General features: G+C 43.6%; 1 protein-coding gene across 1 annotated transcript; it reads right to left on the reverse strand.

Moving 5' to 3' along the window:
* Nucleotides 1-9,326: 9,326 nt before the first annotated feature.
* On the reverse strand, nt 9,327-10,253 carry LOC134934040 (olfactory receptor 11A1-like). The gene has a single exon (XM_063929557.1). The coding sequence runs from the start codon at nt 10,251-10,253 to the stop codon at nt 9,327-9,329; it is 927 nt and encodes a 308-aa protein (XP_063785627.1).
* Nucleotides 10,254-16,589: the final 6,336 nt, after the last annotated feature.

The following is a 16,589-nucleotide window of genomic DNA, read 5'->3' on the forward strand; positions in this document are numbered from 1 at the left end:
TAATTTACTACTTATTTTTATTATAATTTCCACAAACATATAACAAAGACATATGGATTATAAAATATTTTGAATGCTCAAAAAATATTTGCTTTTACTTTAAGAGAGTTGTGGTAAATGGAATACATTCTCAGGAAGGTTATGTTACCAGTGGAGTACCCCAGGGATCTGTACTTGGACCAGTGCTATTTAATATCTTTATTAGTGACACTGCAAGTGGCATTAAAGGGAAAGTATTAGAGATGTGCACTTGAAATTTTTCGGGGTTTGTGTTTTGGTTTTGGGTTCGGTTCCGCGGCCGTGTTTTGGGTTCGACCGCGTTTTGGCAAAACCTCACCGAATTTTTTTTGTCGGATTCGGGTGTGTTTTGGATTCGGGTGTTTTTTTCAAAAAACCCTAAAAAACAGCTTAAATCATAGAATTTGGGGGTCATTTTGATCCCAAAGTATTATTAACCTCAATAACCATAATTTCCACTCATTTTCAGTCTATTCTGAACACCTCACACCTCACAATATTATTTTTAGTCCAAAAAATTTGCACCGAGGTCGCTGGATGACTAAGCTAAGCGACCCTAGTGGCCGACACAAACACCTGGCCCATCTAGGAGTGGCACTGCAGTGTCACGCAGGATGGCCCTTCCAAAAAACACTCCCCTAACAGCACATGACGCAAAGAAGAAAAAAAGAGGCGCAATGAGGTAGCTGTGTGAGTAAGCTAAGCGACCCTAGTGGCCGACACAAACACCTGGCCCATCTAGGAGTGGCACTGCAGTGTCACGCAGGATGGCCCTTCCAAAAAACACTCCCCAAACAGCACATGACGCAAAGAAGAAAAGAAGAGGCGCAATGAGGTAGCTGTGTGAGTAAGCTAAGCGACCCTAGTGGCCGACACAAACACCTGGCCCATCTAGGAGTGGCACTGCAGTGTCACGCAGGATAGCCCTTCCAAAAAACACTCCCCAAACAGCACATGACGCAAAGAAGAAAAAAAGAGGTGCAATGAGGTAGCTGTGTGAGTAAGCTAAGCGACCCTAGTGGCCGACACAAACACCTGGCCCATCTAGGAGTGGCACTGCAGTGTCACGCAGGATGGCCCTTCCAAAAAACACTCCCCAAACAGCACATGACGCAAAGAAGAAAAAAAAAGGCGCAATGAGGTAGCTGTGTGAGTAAGCTAAGCGACCCCAGTGGCCGACACAAACACCTGGCCCATCTAGGAGTGGCACTGCAGTGTCACGCAGGATGGCCCTTCCAAAAAACACTCCCCAAACAGCACATGACGCAAAGAAGAAAAAAAGAGGCGCAATGAGGTAGCTGTGTGAGTAAGCTAAGCGACCCTAGTGGCCGACACAAACACCTGGCCCATCTAGGAGTGGCACTGCAGTGTCACGCAGGATGGCCCTTCCAAAAAACACTCCCCAAACAGCACATGACGCAAAGAAGAAAAAAAGAGGCGCAATGAGGTAGCTGTGTGAGTAAGCTAAGCGACCCTAGTGGCCGACACAAACACCTGGCCCATCTAGGAGTGGCACTGCAGTGTCACGCAGGATGGCCCTTCCAAAAAACACTCCCCAAACAGCACATGACGCAAAGAAAAATTAAAGAAAAAAGAGGTGCAAGATGGAATTGTCCTTGGGCCCTCCCACCCACCCTTATGTTGTATAAACAGGACATGCACACTTTAACCAACCCATCATTTCAGTGACAGGGTCTGCCACACGACTGTGACTGAAATGACGGGTTGGTTTGGACCCCCACCAAAAAAGAAGCAATTAATCTCTCCTTGCACAAACTGGCTTTACAGAGGCAAGATGTCCACCTCATCATCATCCTCCGATATATCACCGTGTACATCCCCCTCCTCACAGATTATCAATTCATCCCCACTGGAATCCACCATCTCAGCTCCCTGTGTACTTTGTGGAGGCAATTGCTGCTGGTCAATGTCTCCACGGAGGAATTGATTATAATTAATTTTAATGAACATCATCTTCTCCACATTTTCTGGAAGTAACCTCGTACGCCGATTGCTGACAAGGTGAGCGGCGGCACTAAACACTCTTTCGGAGTACACACTTGTGGGAGGGCAACTTAGGTAGAATAAAGTCAGTTTGTGCAAGGGCCTCCAAATTGCCTCTTTTTCCTGCCAGTATAAGTACGGACTGTCTGACGTGCCTACTTGGAATCGGTCACTCATATAATCCACCACCATTCTTTCAATGGGGAGAGAATCATATGCAGTGACAGTAGACGTTATGTCCGTAATCGTTGTCAGGTCCTTCAGTCCGGACCAGATGTCAGCATCAGCAGTCGCTCCAGACTGCCCTGCATCACCGCCAGCGGGTGGGCTCGGAATTCTGAGCCTTTTCCTCGCACCCCCAGTTGCGGGAGAATGTGAAGGAGGAGATGTTGACAGGTCGCGTTCCGCTTGACTTGACAATTTTCTCACCAGCAGTTCTTTGAACCCCAGCAGACTTGTGTCTGCCGGAAAGAGAGATCCAAGGTAGGTTTTAAATCTAGGATCGAGCACGGTGGCCAAAATGTAGTGCTCTGATTTCAACAGATTGACCACCCGTGAATCCTTGTTAAGGGAATTAAGGGCTCCATCCACAAGTCCCACATGCCTAGCGGAATCACTCCCTTTTAGCTCCTCCTTCAATGCCTCCAGCTTCTTCTGCAAAAGCCTGATGAGGGGAATGACCTGACTCAGGCTGGCAGTGTCTGAACTGACTTCACGTGTGGCAAGTTCAAAAGGTTGCAGAACCTTGCACAACGTTGAAATCATTCTCCACTGCGCTTGAGACAGGTACATTCCACCTCCTATATCGTGCTCAATTGTATAGGCTTGAATGGCCTTTTGCTGCTCCTCCAACCTCTGAAGCATATATAGGGTTGAATTCCACCTCGTTACCACTTCTTGCTTCAGATGATGGCAGGGCAGGTTCATGCGTTTTTGGTGGTGCTCCAGTCTTCTGTACGTGGTGCCTGTACGCCGAAAGTGTCCCGCAATTCTTCTGGCCACCGACAGCATCTCTTGCACGCCCCTGTCGTTTTTTAAAAAAATCTGCACCACCAAATTCAAGGTATGTGCAAAACATGGGACGTGCTGGAATTTGCCCATATTTAATGCACACACAATATTGCTGGCGTTGTCCGATGCCACAAATCCACAGGAGAGTCCAATTGGGGTAAGCCATTCCGCGATGATCTTCCTCAGTTGCCGTAAGAGGTTTTCAGCTGTGTGCGTATTCTGGAAACCGGTGATACAAAGCGTAGCCTGCCTAGGAAAGAGTTGGCGTTTGCGAGATGCTGCTACTGGTGCCGCCGCTGCTGTTCTTGCGGCGGGAGTCCATACATCTACCCAGTGGGCTGTCACAGTCATATAGTCCTGACCCTGCCCTGCTCCACTTGTCCACATGTCCGTGGTTAAGTGGACATTGGGTACAGCTGCATTTTTTAGGACACTGGTGAGTCTTTTTCTGACGTCCGTGTACATTCTCGGTATCGCCTGCCTAGAGAAGTGGAACCTAGATGGTATTTGGTAACGGGGGCACACTACCTCAAGAAATTGTCTAGTTCCCTGTGAACTAACGGCGGATACCGGACGCACGTCTAACACCAACATAGTTGTCAAGGCCTCAGTTATCCGCTTTGCAACAGGATGACTGCTGTGATATTTCATCTTCCTCGCAAAGGACTGTTGGACAGTCAATTGCTTGGTGGAAGTAGTAAAAGTGGGCTTACGACTTCCCCTCTGGGATGACCATCGACTCCCAGCAGCAACAACAGCAGCGCCAGCAGCAGTAGGCGTTACACGCAAGGATGCATTGGAGGAATCCCAGGCAGTAGAGGACTCGTCAGAATTGCCAGTGACATGGCCTGCAGGACTATTGGCATTCCTGGGGAAGGAGGAAATTGACACTGAGGGAGTTGGTGGGGTGGTTTGCGTGAGCTTGGTTACAAGAGGAAGGGATTTACTGGTCAGTGGACTGCTTCCGCTGTCGCCCAAAGTTTTTGAACTTGTCACTGACTTATGATGAATGCGCTGCAGGTGACGTATAAGGGAGGATGTTCCGAGGTGGTTAACGTCCTTACCCCTACTTATTACAGCTTGACAAAGGCAACACACGGCTTAACAAATGTTGTCCGTATTTCTGTTGAAATACTTCCACACCGAAGAGCTGATTTTTTTGGTATTTTCACCAGGCATGTCAACGGCCATATTCCTCCCACGGACAACAGGTGTCTCCCCGGGTGCCTGACTTAAACAAACCACCTCACCATCAGAATCCTCCTTGTCAATTTCCTCCCCAGCGCCAGCAACACCCATATCCTCCTCATCCTGGTGTACTTCAACACTGACATCTTCAATCTGACTATCAGGAACTGGACTGCGGGTGCTCCTTCCAGCACTTGCAGGGGGCGTGCAAATGGTGGAAGGCGCATGCTCTTCACGTCCAGTGTTGGGAAGGTCAGGCATCGCAACCGACACAATTGGACTCTCCTTGTGGATTTGGGATTTCGAAGAACGCACAGTTCTTTGCGGTGCTTTTGCCAGCTTGAGTCTTTTCATTTTTCTAGCGAGAGGCTGAGTGCTTCCATCCTCATGTGAAGCTGAACCACTAGCCATGAACATAGGCCAGGGCCTCAGCCGTTCCTTGCCACTCCGTGTGGTAAATGGCATATTGGCAAGTTTACGCTTCTCCTCCGACAATTTTATTTTAGATTTTTGAGTCCTTTTTTTTACTGATATTTGGTGTTTTGGATTTTACATGCTCTGTACTATGACATTGGGTATCGGCCTTGGCAGACGATGTTGCTGGCATTTCATCGTCTCGGCCATGACTAGTGGCAGCAGCTTCAGCACGAGGTGGAAGTCGATCTTGATCTTTCCCTAATTTTGGAACCTCAACATTTTTGTTCTCCATATTTTAATAGGCACAACTAAAAGGCACCTCAGGTAAACAATGGAGATGGATGGATACTAGTATACTTATGGATGGACGAGCGACTGCCGACACAGAGGTAGCTACAGCCGTGGACTACCGTACTGTGTCTGCTGCTAATATAGACTGGATGATAATGAGATAAAATTAAAATATATATATATATATATATATATATATATATATCACACTAGTACTGCAGCCGGACAGGTATATATTATGTAATGACGGACCTGCTGGACACTGTCTGTCAGACTCAGCACTGCAGACTCCTAAAGTAAGCTACTAGTATCAAGAAGATAGAAAAAAAAAAAAACGGGTAGGTGGTATACAATTATGGATGGACGAGCGACTGCCGACACAGAGGTAGCTACAGCCGTGGACTACCGTACTGTGTCTGCTGCTAATATAGACTGGATGATAATGAGATAAAATTAAAATATATATATATATCACACTAGTACTGCAGCCGGACAGGTATATATTATGTAATGACGGACCTGCTGGACACTGTCTGTCAGCACTGCAGACTCCTAAAGTAAGCTACTAGTATCAAGAAGATAGAAAAAAAAATAAACCACGGGTAGGTGGTATACAATTATGGATGGACGAGCGACTGCCGACACAGAGGTAGCTACAGCCGTGGACTACCGTACTGTGTCTGCTGCTAATATAGACTGGATGATAATGAGATAAAATTAAAATATATATATATATATATATATCACACTAGTACTGCAGCCGGACAGGTATATATTATGTAATGACGGACCTGCTGGACACTGTCTGTCAGACTCAGCACTGCAGACTCCTAAAGTAAGCTACTAGTATCAAGAAGATAGAAAAAAAAATAAACCACGGGTAGGTGGTATACAATTATGGATGGACGAGCGACTGCCGACACAGAGGTAGCTACAGCCGTTGACTACCGTACTGTGTCTGCTGCTAATATAGACTGGATGATAATGAGATAAAATTTAAATATATATATATATATCACACTAGTACTGCAGCCGGACAGGTATATATTATGTAATGACGGACCTGCTGGACACTGTCTGTCAGCACTGCAGACTCCTAAAGTAAGCTACTAGTATCAAGAAGATAGAAAAAAAAAACCACGGGTAGGTGGTATACAATTATGGATGGACGAGTGACTGCCGACACAGAGGTAGCTACAGCCGTGGACTACCGTACTGTGTCTGCTGCTAATATAGACTGGATGATAATGAGATAAAATTAAAATATATATATATATCACACTAGTACTGCAGCCGGACAGGTATATATTATGTAATGACGGACCTGCTGGACACTGTCTGTCAGACTCAGCACTGCAGACTCCTAAAGTAAGCTACTAGTATCAAGAAGATAGAAAAAAAAATAAACCACGGGTAGGTGGTATACAATTATGGATGGACGAGCGACTGCCGACACAGAGGTAGCTACAGCCGTGGACTACCGTACTGTGTCTGCTGCTAATATAGACTGGATGATAATGAGATAAAATTTAAATATATATATATATATCACACTAGTACTGCAGCCGGACAGGTATATATTATGTAATGACGGACCTGCTGGACACTGTCTGTCAGCACTGCAGACTCCTAAAGTAAGCTACTAGTATCAAGAAGATAGAAAAAAAAAAAAAACACGGGTAGGTGGTATACAATTATGGATGGACGAGCGACTGCCGACACAGAGGTAGCTACAGCCGTGGACTACCGTACTGTGTCTGCTGCTAATATAGACTGGATGATAATGAGATAAAATTAAAATATATATATATATATATATATATCACACTAGTACTGCAGCCGGACAGGTATATATTATGTAATGACGGACCTGCTGGACACTGTCTGTCAGACTCAGCACTGCAGACTCCTAAAGTAAGCTACTAGTATCAAGAAGATAGAAAAAAAATAAACCACGGGTAGGTGGTATACAATTATGGATGGACGAGCGACTGCCGACACAGAGGTAGCTACAGCCGTGGACTATCGTACTGTGTCTGCTGCTAATATAGACTAAATGATAATGAGATAAAATTAAAATATATATATATATATATCACACTAGTACTGCAGCCGGACAGGTATATATTATGTAATGACGGACCTGCTGGACACTGTCTGCAGAATGCGTTTATAAAAACACCACACGACGAGTGTTTAACTTTTTCAGGCAGACAATCACAATATACTGGTGGTCAGCAGACAATTACAATACTGGTGGTCAGTGGTCACTGGTCAGTCACACTGGCAGTGGCACTCTGGCAGCAAAAGTGTGCACTGTACTTAAAATATGTACTCCTGCTATAACTGCTCCCCAGTCTCCCCCACAATTAAGCTGTGTGAGCAGTGAGCACTCAGCACAGTCAGATAATGATATACAGTATATGATGCAGCACACTGGGCTGAGCACAGATATGGTATGTGTGACTGTGTCACACTGTGTATCGTTTTTTTTCAGGCAGAGAACGGATTAATTAAACTGGTGGCACTGGTCACTGGTCACACTATCAGTAGCAAGTAGTACTCCTCCTATATGCTCCCCAAAATTTGTGTCTCTCTCTAGTACTAGTCACTCTAAACGGAGAGGACGCCAGCCACGTCCTCTCCCTATCAATCTCAATGCACGTGTGAAAATGGCGGCGACGCGCGGCTCCTTATATAGAATCCGAGTCTCGCGATAGAATCCGAGCCTCGCGAGAATCCGACAGCGGGATGATGACGTTCGGGCGCGCTCGGGTTAACCGAGCAAGGCGGGAAGATCCGAGTCGCTCGGCCCCGTGTAAAAAAAACTGAAGTTCGGGCGGGTTCGGATTCCGAGGAACCGAACCCGCTCATCTCTAGAAAGTATGCCTTTTTGCAGAAGACACAAAGGTATGCAACAGGGTAGACACACCAGGTGGGGTAAAACAAATAATGTAGGATCTAGGTAGACTAGAGGAATGGTCAAGATTGTGGCAATTACAGTTTAATGTCACAAAATGCAAAATCTTGCACTTGGGTCTCAAAAATCCAAAGGCTAAATATAGTATTAATGGCACTATACTGGAAACAACTGAGGAGGAAAGAGATCTAGGAGTCACTATTTCAGGTAACTTAAAGACAGGTAAGCAATGTAACAAAGCAATGAGGAAGGCCAGTAAGATGTTTGGCTGCTTTGGGAGAGGAATCAGCAGCAGAAAGAAAGAAGTAATAATGCCACTGTATAGGTCATTGGTACGGCCTCATTAAGAATACTGTGTTCAGTTCTGGAGGCCATATCTTCAAAAGGATATTAATACATTAGAGACCATACAAAGAAGGGAAAGTAAAATGGTGCATGGTCTACATCACAAAGCATACCCAGAAAGACTAAAAAATCTCAATATGTATAGTTTGGAGCAGAGAAGGGAAAGGGGGAAATGATAGAAACTGTCAAATATATCAAGGGTTTTAACAAAGTCCAGAAGGGAAACATTCTCCAAATAAATAGAAACAATGGGACACGAGGACATGCACTGAGACTGGAGGGGGTGAGGTTCAGGGGACATTTGAGGAAAAATTACTTCACAGAAAGGGTAGTGGACAAGTGGAATAGTCTCCCATCATAGGTGGTAGAGGCTAAGACAGTAGAGCAATTTAAACATGGATGGGATAGACATAAGGATATCCTTACAAAGAAATAAGGATCAAATACGGTTGAGATAAAAATATGGTAAAAAAGGGGTAGACTAGATGGGCCAAGTGGTTCTTATCCGCCATCAAATTCTATGTTTCTATGTTTAATGAGTAATGGAATGCTTTTGCAGTATGCCTGATGGCCTTTAAACCCATAGGCTTTAGTGAATTTCCTCATATGTTCTCCAGGTGTAGGTAAATTTAAGTTTCCCTTACTGTTTATATTGTGCTTCCGGAGGTAACCAATAGTGTCAGTTGGTTTGGGTATGGATGTGTTTTTGATTGCTCATGTAAGGGGGAATCAGATTTCATTATGTCTCTGAAAATTGCTACAGAAAATTTCCCCACCCTCACTTCTTAGTGGATTTGATGAGTGATGCTTTGTTTTGGTGAGAAAGGGAGGGAAAGGGAAGGGAAGGGAAAGGGAAATGAATGGAAAAAGAAAAAGGAAAAGATAACGTTCATTGTCAGTGTACAGTTACTTTATCAATGAAATAAGACATTACAAATACAGGTTTTTCTAACCCTTAATAGGTTAAAATAAATAAATAAATCACATTCCATGCAATGTCATATATATAATACAACTGTGTCATATGTTTTTATGATTACAACTGTCTTTAAATAAGCTTTTAAACATTAGTACCAGTAGAATATTTAATAACTATTGGCATTATGATGTTGTTTTTATATATATTTTATAATTATGTTCGAATATTTAAAACTTTTTGCAGAGTCTTCCTAATCTCGCGGTTTCTGAGGCTGTAGATAATGGGATTCATCATGGGAGTCACCACTATATATAATAGAGAATAGAACTTATTTTTGCTATGTGAGCTGTCATCCGATGACCCCATGTAAACTATCATCAGGGTTCCATAATATAAGCATACAGTAGCAAGGTGGGAGCTGCACGTGGAGAAGGCTTTTTTCCTTCCACTGTTGAGACATATTTTTTGTATGGCACAGAAAATGATAAAATAGGTTATGATAATTACTGAAAAAGGAATAAAGATAAAAACAACAGACAAGATAAAATCAACCAGTAACAACAATGAAGTGTCTGATGTGGCTAATTCTACAAGCGGGCCAAAATCACAAAAGAAATGGTCAATGTAGTTTAGACCACAGAATTGTAACTGGCAAGCCAAAATTATTTCACCTGATGCAATAAAGACCAATAACCAAGAAGCAGCAATCATTTTCCTGCAAACATCGGGTGACATTATGTCATTGTAACGCATCGGATTGCAAATGGCCAAATATCTATCATAAGACATTATAGCAATAATAATACACTGCACTAATTCAAAAATATCAAAAAAGTAAACCTGTAGGAGGCAACCGGCAACAGAGACTTCTTTTGTATTGCTTAATATGATATCTAACATCATTGGTATAATGGTTGTGGTTTTTAAGATATCAGCGACTGCTAGTTGTTTAAGGAAGATGAACATTGGAATTTTGAGGCGTTCACTTATCGACACCAAAACAATGATGATTAGGTTCCCATTGAGCACCACATAATATGAGAAGAGGAACAGGATGAAGACTATAACTTTGTATGAATATAGACCTTTAAATCCAAGAAGTGTAAACACTGTGACTGCAGTCTGGTTGTCCTCACACATTCTGAGGGGGTAGAGTAGATGTCACTGAGCACAACTTGTATCCTGCAAGAACATTAACTTGATTAAACTGATTTATTATCTATCAGCCGGTCAGTAAACTATGATCATATATCAAGGATTATGTCTCCACCATAATATTACAATATATAATTTGGGTAATTAACACATTCTTTAGGTCAATTTTGTCAGAGGACAAATATCACACAACTACACACCATGCAAATGTTTTGGGGCTGTGAAAAGAAGACAGCACTAGGAGGAAACACAAGCAAACATGAGGAGAACTTTCAAACACCACATAGAATTACACGTACTGTATGATCTCTGGAAAAGGAGTGATTTAAAGGCCAATAATACATATTTTCATATATTACATTTATATATAACAGTGTATTATTATTAATAATAACAATAATAATAATAATAATAATAATAATAATAAACATGAACTATCCCAACTCCAGATGACACCTATTTTGCCTAACCTCATAAAGTGCATCTGGAAAATATTCACAGCGCTTCACTTTTTCCACATTTTGATATGTTACAGCCCTTTTATCTGGTCTGATGAGACAAAGATTGAAATCTTTGGCGTGAAAGCCAGGTGTCATGTTTGCAGTAAACCAGGCACTTCTCATCACCAGGCCAATACCATCCCTATAGTGATGCATGGTGGTGGCAGCATCATACTGTGGGGAAGTTTTTCAGTGTCAGGAACTGGGAAACTAGTCAGGAAAGAGGGAAAGATGAATGCAGCAATGTACAGAGACATCCTGGATGAAAACCTGCTCCAGAGTGCTCTTGACCTCAGACTGGGGCGATTGTTCATATTTCAGCAGGACAATAACCCTAATCACACACTTAAAATATCAAATTAATTGCTTCTGGACAAATCTGTCAATGTCCTTGAGTGGCCCAGCTAGAGCCCAGACTTGAATCTGATTGAACATCTCTGGAGAGATCTGAAAATGGCTGTGCACCGACGATTCCCAACCAACCCGATGAAGCTTGAGAGGTGCTGCAAAGAGGAATGGGCAAACCTGCCAAAAGATAGGTGTGCCAAGCTTGTGGCATCATATTCAAAAAGACTTGAGGCTGTAATTGCTGCCAAAGGTGCATCAAAAAGTATTGAGCAAAGGCTGTGAATACTTATGTACATGTGATTTCTTAGTTTTTTTATTTTTAATAAATTTGCAAAAATCTATTTTTATTTTATTTTATGTTGTTATTATCGGGTGTTGTGTGTAGAATTTTGAAGCAAAAAAAATAATTTATTCCAGTTTGGAATAAGGCTGTAACTGTTACGGTGTATAATGGGTTAATGCTGGAGTTGCAGGCTACAGATGATAAGATGATGGTTACACGGATAAATACAGGAGTTGCACAGATGACAGGTGATGATGGTTTAAAATAAAACTGTATTGAAGCATAATTCCAAATAAGGCATACAGGATAACTGAAGAAACATGACATAGGCATAAAGAATCAGGTTAACTTCACCTGAACACATGGATGGCAAGGAAAACAGTCACGGAAATTAGGTGCAGGCAAGGTTCAAGACTTCAGCTACGGCAGGGATTCCGGCACAGGACCAAGCAAACAAGGATTCCAAAACTGTGACAAATAAACTGGCTAGGAACAGACTAGGAACAACATAAGTTAACATGAGCTGTAACAAAACTATAGCTGGCCCTGACTCCCAGAACTAGCTCATACTTAACATAGGTCAGGGCCAATCACTAGAGCACACACAAATACACACAATGTGCTGCAGCTGGAAAAGGTAATCAGGAGAGAGCATGTTCCACCTGATTACCACAGCAGGGACTGCTCTTCCAATAGCAGCACCTCTGGCTGCTCAGAGGTACTGCAGGTGAGAGACATAACAGCAGCACCCCTGGCCGCCTAAAGGTACTGCACTCCAGAACATCATAGATGGCAGCGTCATAGCATAGCCCCCCCCCCCTTTAAGGAGCGGATTCCAGACACTCCTCCGAGGCAACAGTTCACATTTCGCTCTGTTGAGACAACAGTCAATTCAGAGAAAGGATAAAAAAAACTCGGGTAGAACATAAATCTTTGATATCCCAGGCACAGCGGACCTCAGTGAACCCATCGGGCTCGGCAGACCTCGGTGAACCCCTTGGGCTCGGCAGACCTCGGTGAACCCCTCGGGCTCGGCAGACCTCGGTGAACCCCTCGGGCTCGGCAGACCTCGGTGAACCCCTTGGGCTCGGCAGACCTTGGTGAACCCCTCAGGCTCGGCAGACCTCGGCTGGATCTCTAGGAACACCGGGTGACTGGACCATCCTGGACAAAAACACACAAAATTGTTGCCGACACTGCGGCGACCTCCCTATGCCCGGAGGCAAGGGCAAAGGGAACCTCATGCCACGAGGCAAGGGCAAATGTAACCTCATGCCGTGAGGCAAGGGCAAATGTAAACTCATGCCACGAGGCAAGCGCAAAGGGAACCTCATGCCACGAGGCAAGGGCAAAGGGAACCTCATGCCACGAGGCAAGGGCAAAGGGAACCTCATGCCATGAGGCAAGGGCAAAGGGAACCTCATGCTACGAGACAAGGGCAAAGGGAACCTCATGCCGTGAGGCAAGGGAAAAGGGAACCTCATGCCACGAGGCAAGGGCAAAGGGAGCCTCATGCCGTGAGGCAAGGGCAAATGTAACCTCATGCCGCGAGGCAAGGGCAAAGGAAACCTAATGCCGCGAGGCAAGGGCAAAGGGAACCTCATGCCGCGAGGTAAGGGCAAAGGAACCTCATGCTGTGAGGCAAGAGCGAAGGGAAACTCATGCCGCGGGGGCAAGGGTGAAGGGAACTTCATGCCACGTTGCAAATTTGGAGGGATATTCACTTTTCAGGGGGGATAGGGCTTCCAAGAGGGGAGGAGGGGTATGTCTCTATGTAAAACCATCTCTAAAACCAAACATAATACATTTTTTATGAGGGGATGGGAGATAATGTGGAATCACTATGAGTTGTAATCACAAGTGGGAGCATTGAAGCAAAAAAACTGGTCATTGGCACATGCTATAAACAACCGGATATTAGCGTACATGACGAGGAACATCTCTTGCAACAAATTGAAAAAAGCTACGGTAATGGGGGACATCCTAGTGATAGGGGATTTCAATTATCCTGATATAAATTGGAATAACGATTTGTGTAAAAGCTAGGAGCAGCAGGTTTCTAAACACATTAAAAGATCAGTACTTGTCTCAATTAGTCGAGGACCCAACCAGTGGTAATAATATGCTGGACCTAGTTATTACCAATAATGTAGACATTATATCGGACATTACAGTTGGGGAGACCTTGGGAAACAGTGACCACTACATTATCACATTCAACGTCAGTTCCAAGAAACATAGCTATAAGGGAACAACTAAAACATTTAACTTTAGAAAAGCTAACTTCAATATGCTGAGACAGGCACTAAATTAAATTGACTGGGAAGTCTTATTACAGGGTAAGTACACTTCAGAAATGTGGGATGCTATAAAATGGTTACTTCATAGCAATACTCACAAATTAATTCCCATGGGCAATAAACGCAGGAGTACTAAACACAAACCAATGTGGGTAAATAAGGAGGTCAAAAATGGAAATGGGTAATAAGAGTCGTGCTTTCAAAGCATTTAAATCAGTTGGTGGGGAGGAGGCATTCCAGTATTACAAGGAATGCAATAAAAGGTGTAAAAAGGTAATAAGAGCAGCTAAAATTGTAAATGAAAAGCAGATCGCTATAGATAGTAAAACCAATCCTAAAAAGTTTTACAAGTACATAAACAGTAAAAGGATAAAAAAGGAGAATGTAGACCCATTAAAAGATGAACTGGGAGCCTTGGTAAATGATGACAAAATAAACGCGGATAAACTGAACAAGTTTTTTTCATCCGTAATGGGCTGGAAAAACTGCGAGTAGGGAGCAATCTCTCGTACTGTTCGCGTCGCAAGTAATCGTCATTTCACCGATATACAAGCGGCAACAATCATCCCATTGACATAGTTATTGTGGGTTTTTTTTCACAGTCCGGTCAGGACTAGAGACATTTCCACTGGAATATCTATATTTGACTTTTAAAGCAACACAGCCAGATTTAATCATTACATATATATATTTTTTCCAGCCCATTGGCCTTTGTGTCAGAACACACACACCAAGAACCTAAAGGATTTAATCACCAATTTGAGTGATTAAAGGACTGAGTAAAACAGGTGCTCCCCGTGGAGCACACATTGTGAAAACCACCTTTTTCATGTTCCACAATATTATCTGCACTGTTTCATTATATTGAGTGTCATATTTGATACATGTGAAAGTAAAACACACCTTTATATAAGTATCCATTTGCATCATTTCACGAGTACTCAAACTGTAGGGGATGAGCACAGTCAGGTGAAAACCAGATATCCATATTGAACCAAAGGGCAAGGACACCTTTTGACTAGCAGCACATCCCATACAGTAAAACCACCCCAGTGCGCAGATTACCTCCCTTTTTGTTAAATTATATATATATATATATATATATATATATATACACATATATAAAAGCACATGTATACACATAAGTACACATATGCATCCATATGTACACATAGACAACCCGCAGGACTGGATTAGTCATATATCAATACCTATAAGAAAATTCCATAAACAAAAATAGTGTTCCTTATAAAAAACACACATACAGATGTGTCCACTATTACCTTTCTGAAAAAAGTATCATGGCCTGCCGTTCATGGCACGAGATAAGCTTTCCTCTTAAGATATACACGGCAAGCCATGTGTATCTCCTCTGAAATATAGTGCAGTACCACTTTTCAGACAGCAGGTGGCATTTTCAGAAACTGAGCAAGCAGAAAGTCTGATAAAGAGATTCTAGAGGGAGTAGTTCAGACCTGATTCTAGCAGCATTTTATTTGCAAATGGGCAAAACCATGGGGGTCATTCCGAAACGATCGCACGCTAGGTTGTTTTGCAGCATTGCGATCTGGTCGAAACTGCACATGCGTATGCACCTCAATGCGCATGTGCGTCGTACGGGTACAAAGCGGATCATTGCTGAGCAATGGATTTAACGAAGAATCGATTCGCACAGCAGATCGCAAGGAGATTGACAGGAAGAGGGCATTTGTGGGTGGCAACTGAACGCTTTCTGGGAGTGTTTGGAAAAACGCAGGCGTGTCCAAGCGTTTGCAGGGCAGGTGTCTGACGTCAATTCCGGACACGAACAGGCTAAAGTGTTTGCCCCGAATTTACATCAGACACCCACCCTGCAAACGCATAGACACACCTGCGTTTTTCCAAACACTCCCAGAAAACGGTCAGTTGACATCCACAAATGTTTTCTTCCAGTCAATCTCTTTGCGATTGTCTGTGCGAATGGATTCTTCATTAAATCCATTGCTCAGCAACAATCCACTTTGTACCTGTGCGACGCGCCTGCGTATTGCGGGGCACACACATGCGCAGTTATGTCCTGATCGCAGCTCAGCAAAACAATCTAGCGTGCAATCAGGCCTGCATGACCCCCATGGTTTTGCCCATCTGCTAACAAAATTGCAGCTATGGGGGGTCATTCCGAGTTGATCGTAGCCCTGCAAAATTTTGCAGGGCTACGATCAGGAACAGAGACATGCAGGGGATGCCCAGCACAGGGCCAGTCCGCCCCGCAGGTCAGTTATGCCCCCCCCCCTGCAGAAGTGCAAAAGTATTGCACAGCGGCGATGCTTTTGTACTTCAGGAGTAGCTCCCGGCCAGCCCAGCTTTAGCGTGCTGGCCGGGAGCTACTCATTACTACACGGCCCGCAGCGGCTGGTCAGCAGCAGCGATCGGGTCAGAATGACCCCCATGAGCCGTATGTGCAGGGCAATTTATCCATCATGCACACGGGAATATCAGCTGCAGCAGCTAATTGTGAAGTATTAATATTTTTCCAATACATCTCTCATACTAACTTCCAACATGTACCTGGCTCAATGTTGCCTATATGTTTAAAAAAATATTTTTCCTTGTGATTGATAATGTGCTGATGAAGAGTTCATACAAACACCACACAGAGATTCAATATAGAAATTATGATACTAACTAAAAGGCACTATTGATACTTGTCATTTTTTGCAATTGTTTGGTGGTTAAGGTGCGAGTAGAGAGAATTTTTGGTATTTCAATACCACATATATTTCACTGGGATCCGGTCTGAAGATCGACAGTGTCTGCCATACAAGTGGGTGCTGCGTCTGTCTGCCACAAATCGGTCCAGCGCTGAGGCTGTGTTGCCGTAATAAGTCACTGGGTGCTCTGTCTGCCATAC

The sequence above is a fragment of the Pseudophryne corroboree genome, chromosome 6 (genome assembly GCF_028390025.1).
Source record: "Pseudophryne corroboree isolate aPseCor3 chromosome 6, aPseCor3.hap2, whole genome shotgun sequence".
Taxonomy (NCBI): Eukaryota; Metazoa; Chordata; class Amphibia; order Anura; family Myobatrachidae; genus Pseudophryne; species Pseudophryne corroboree.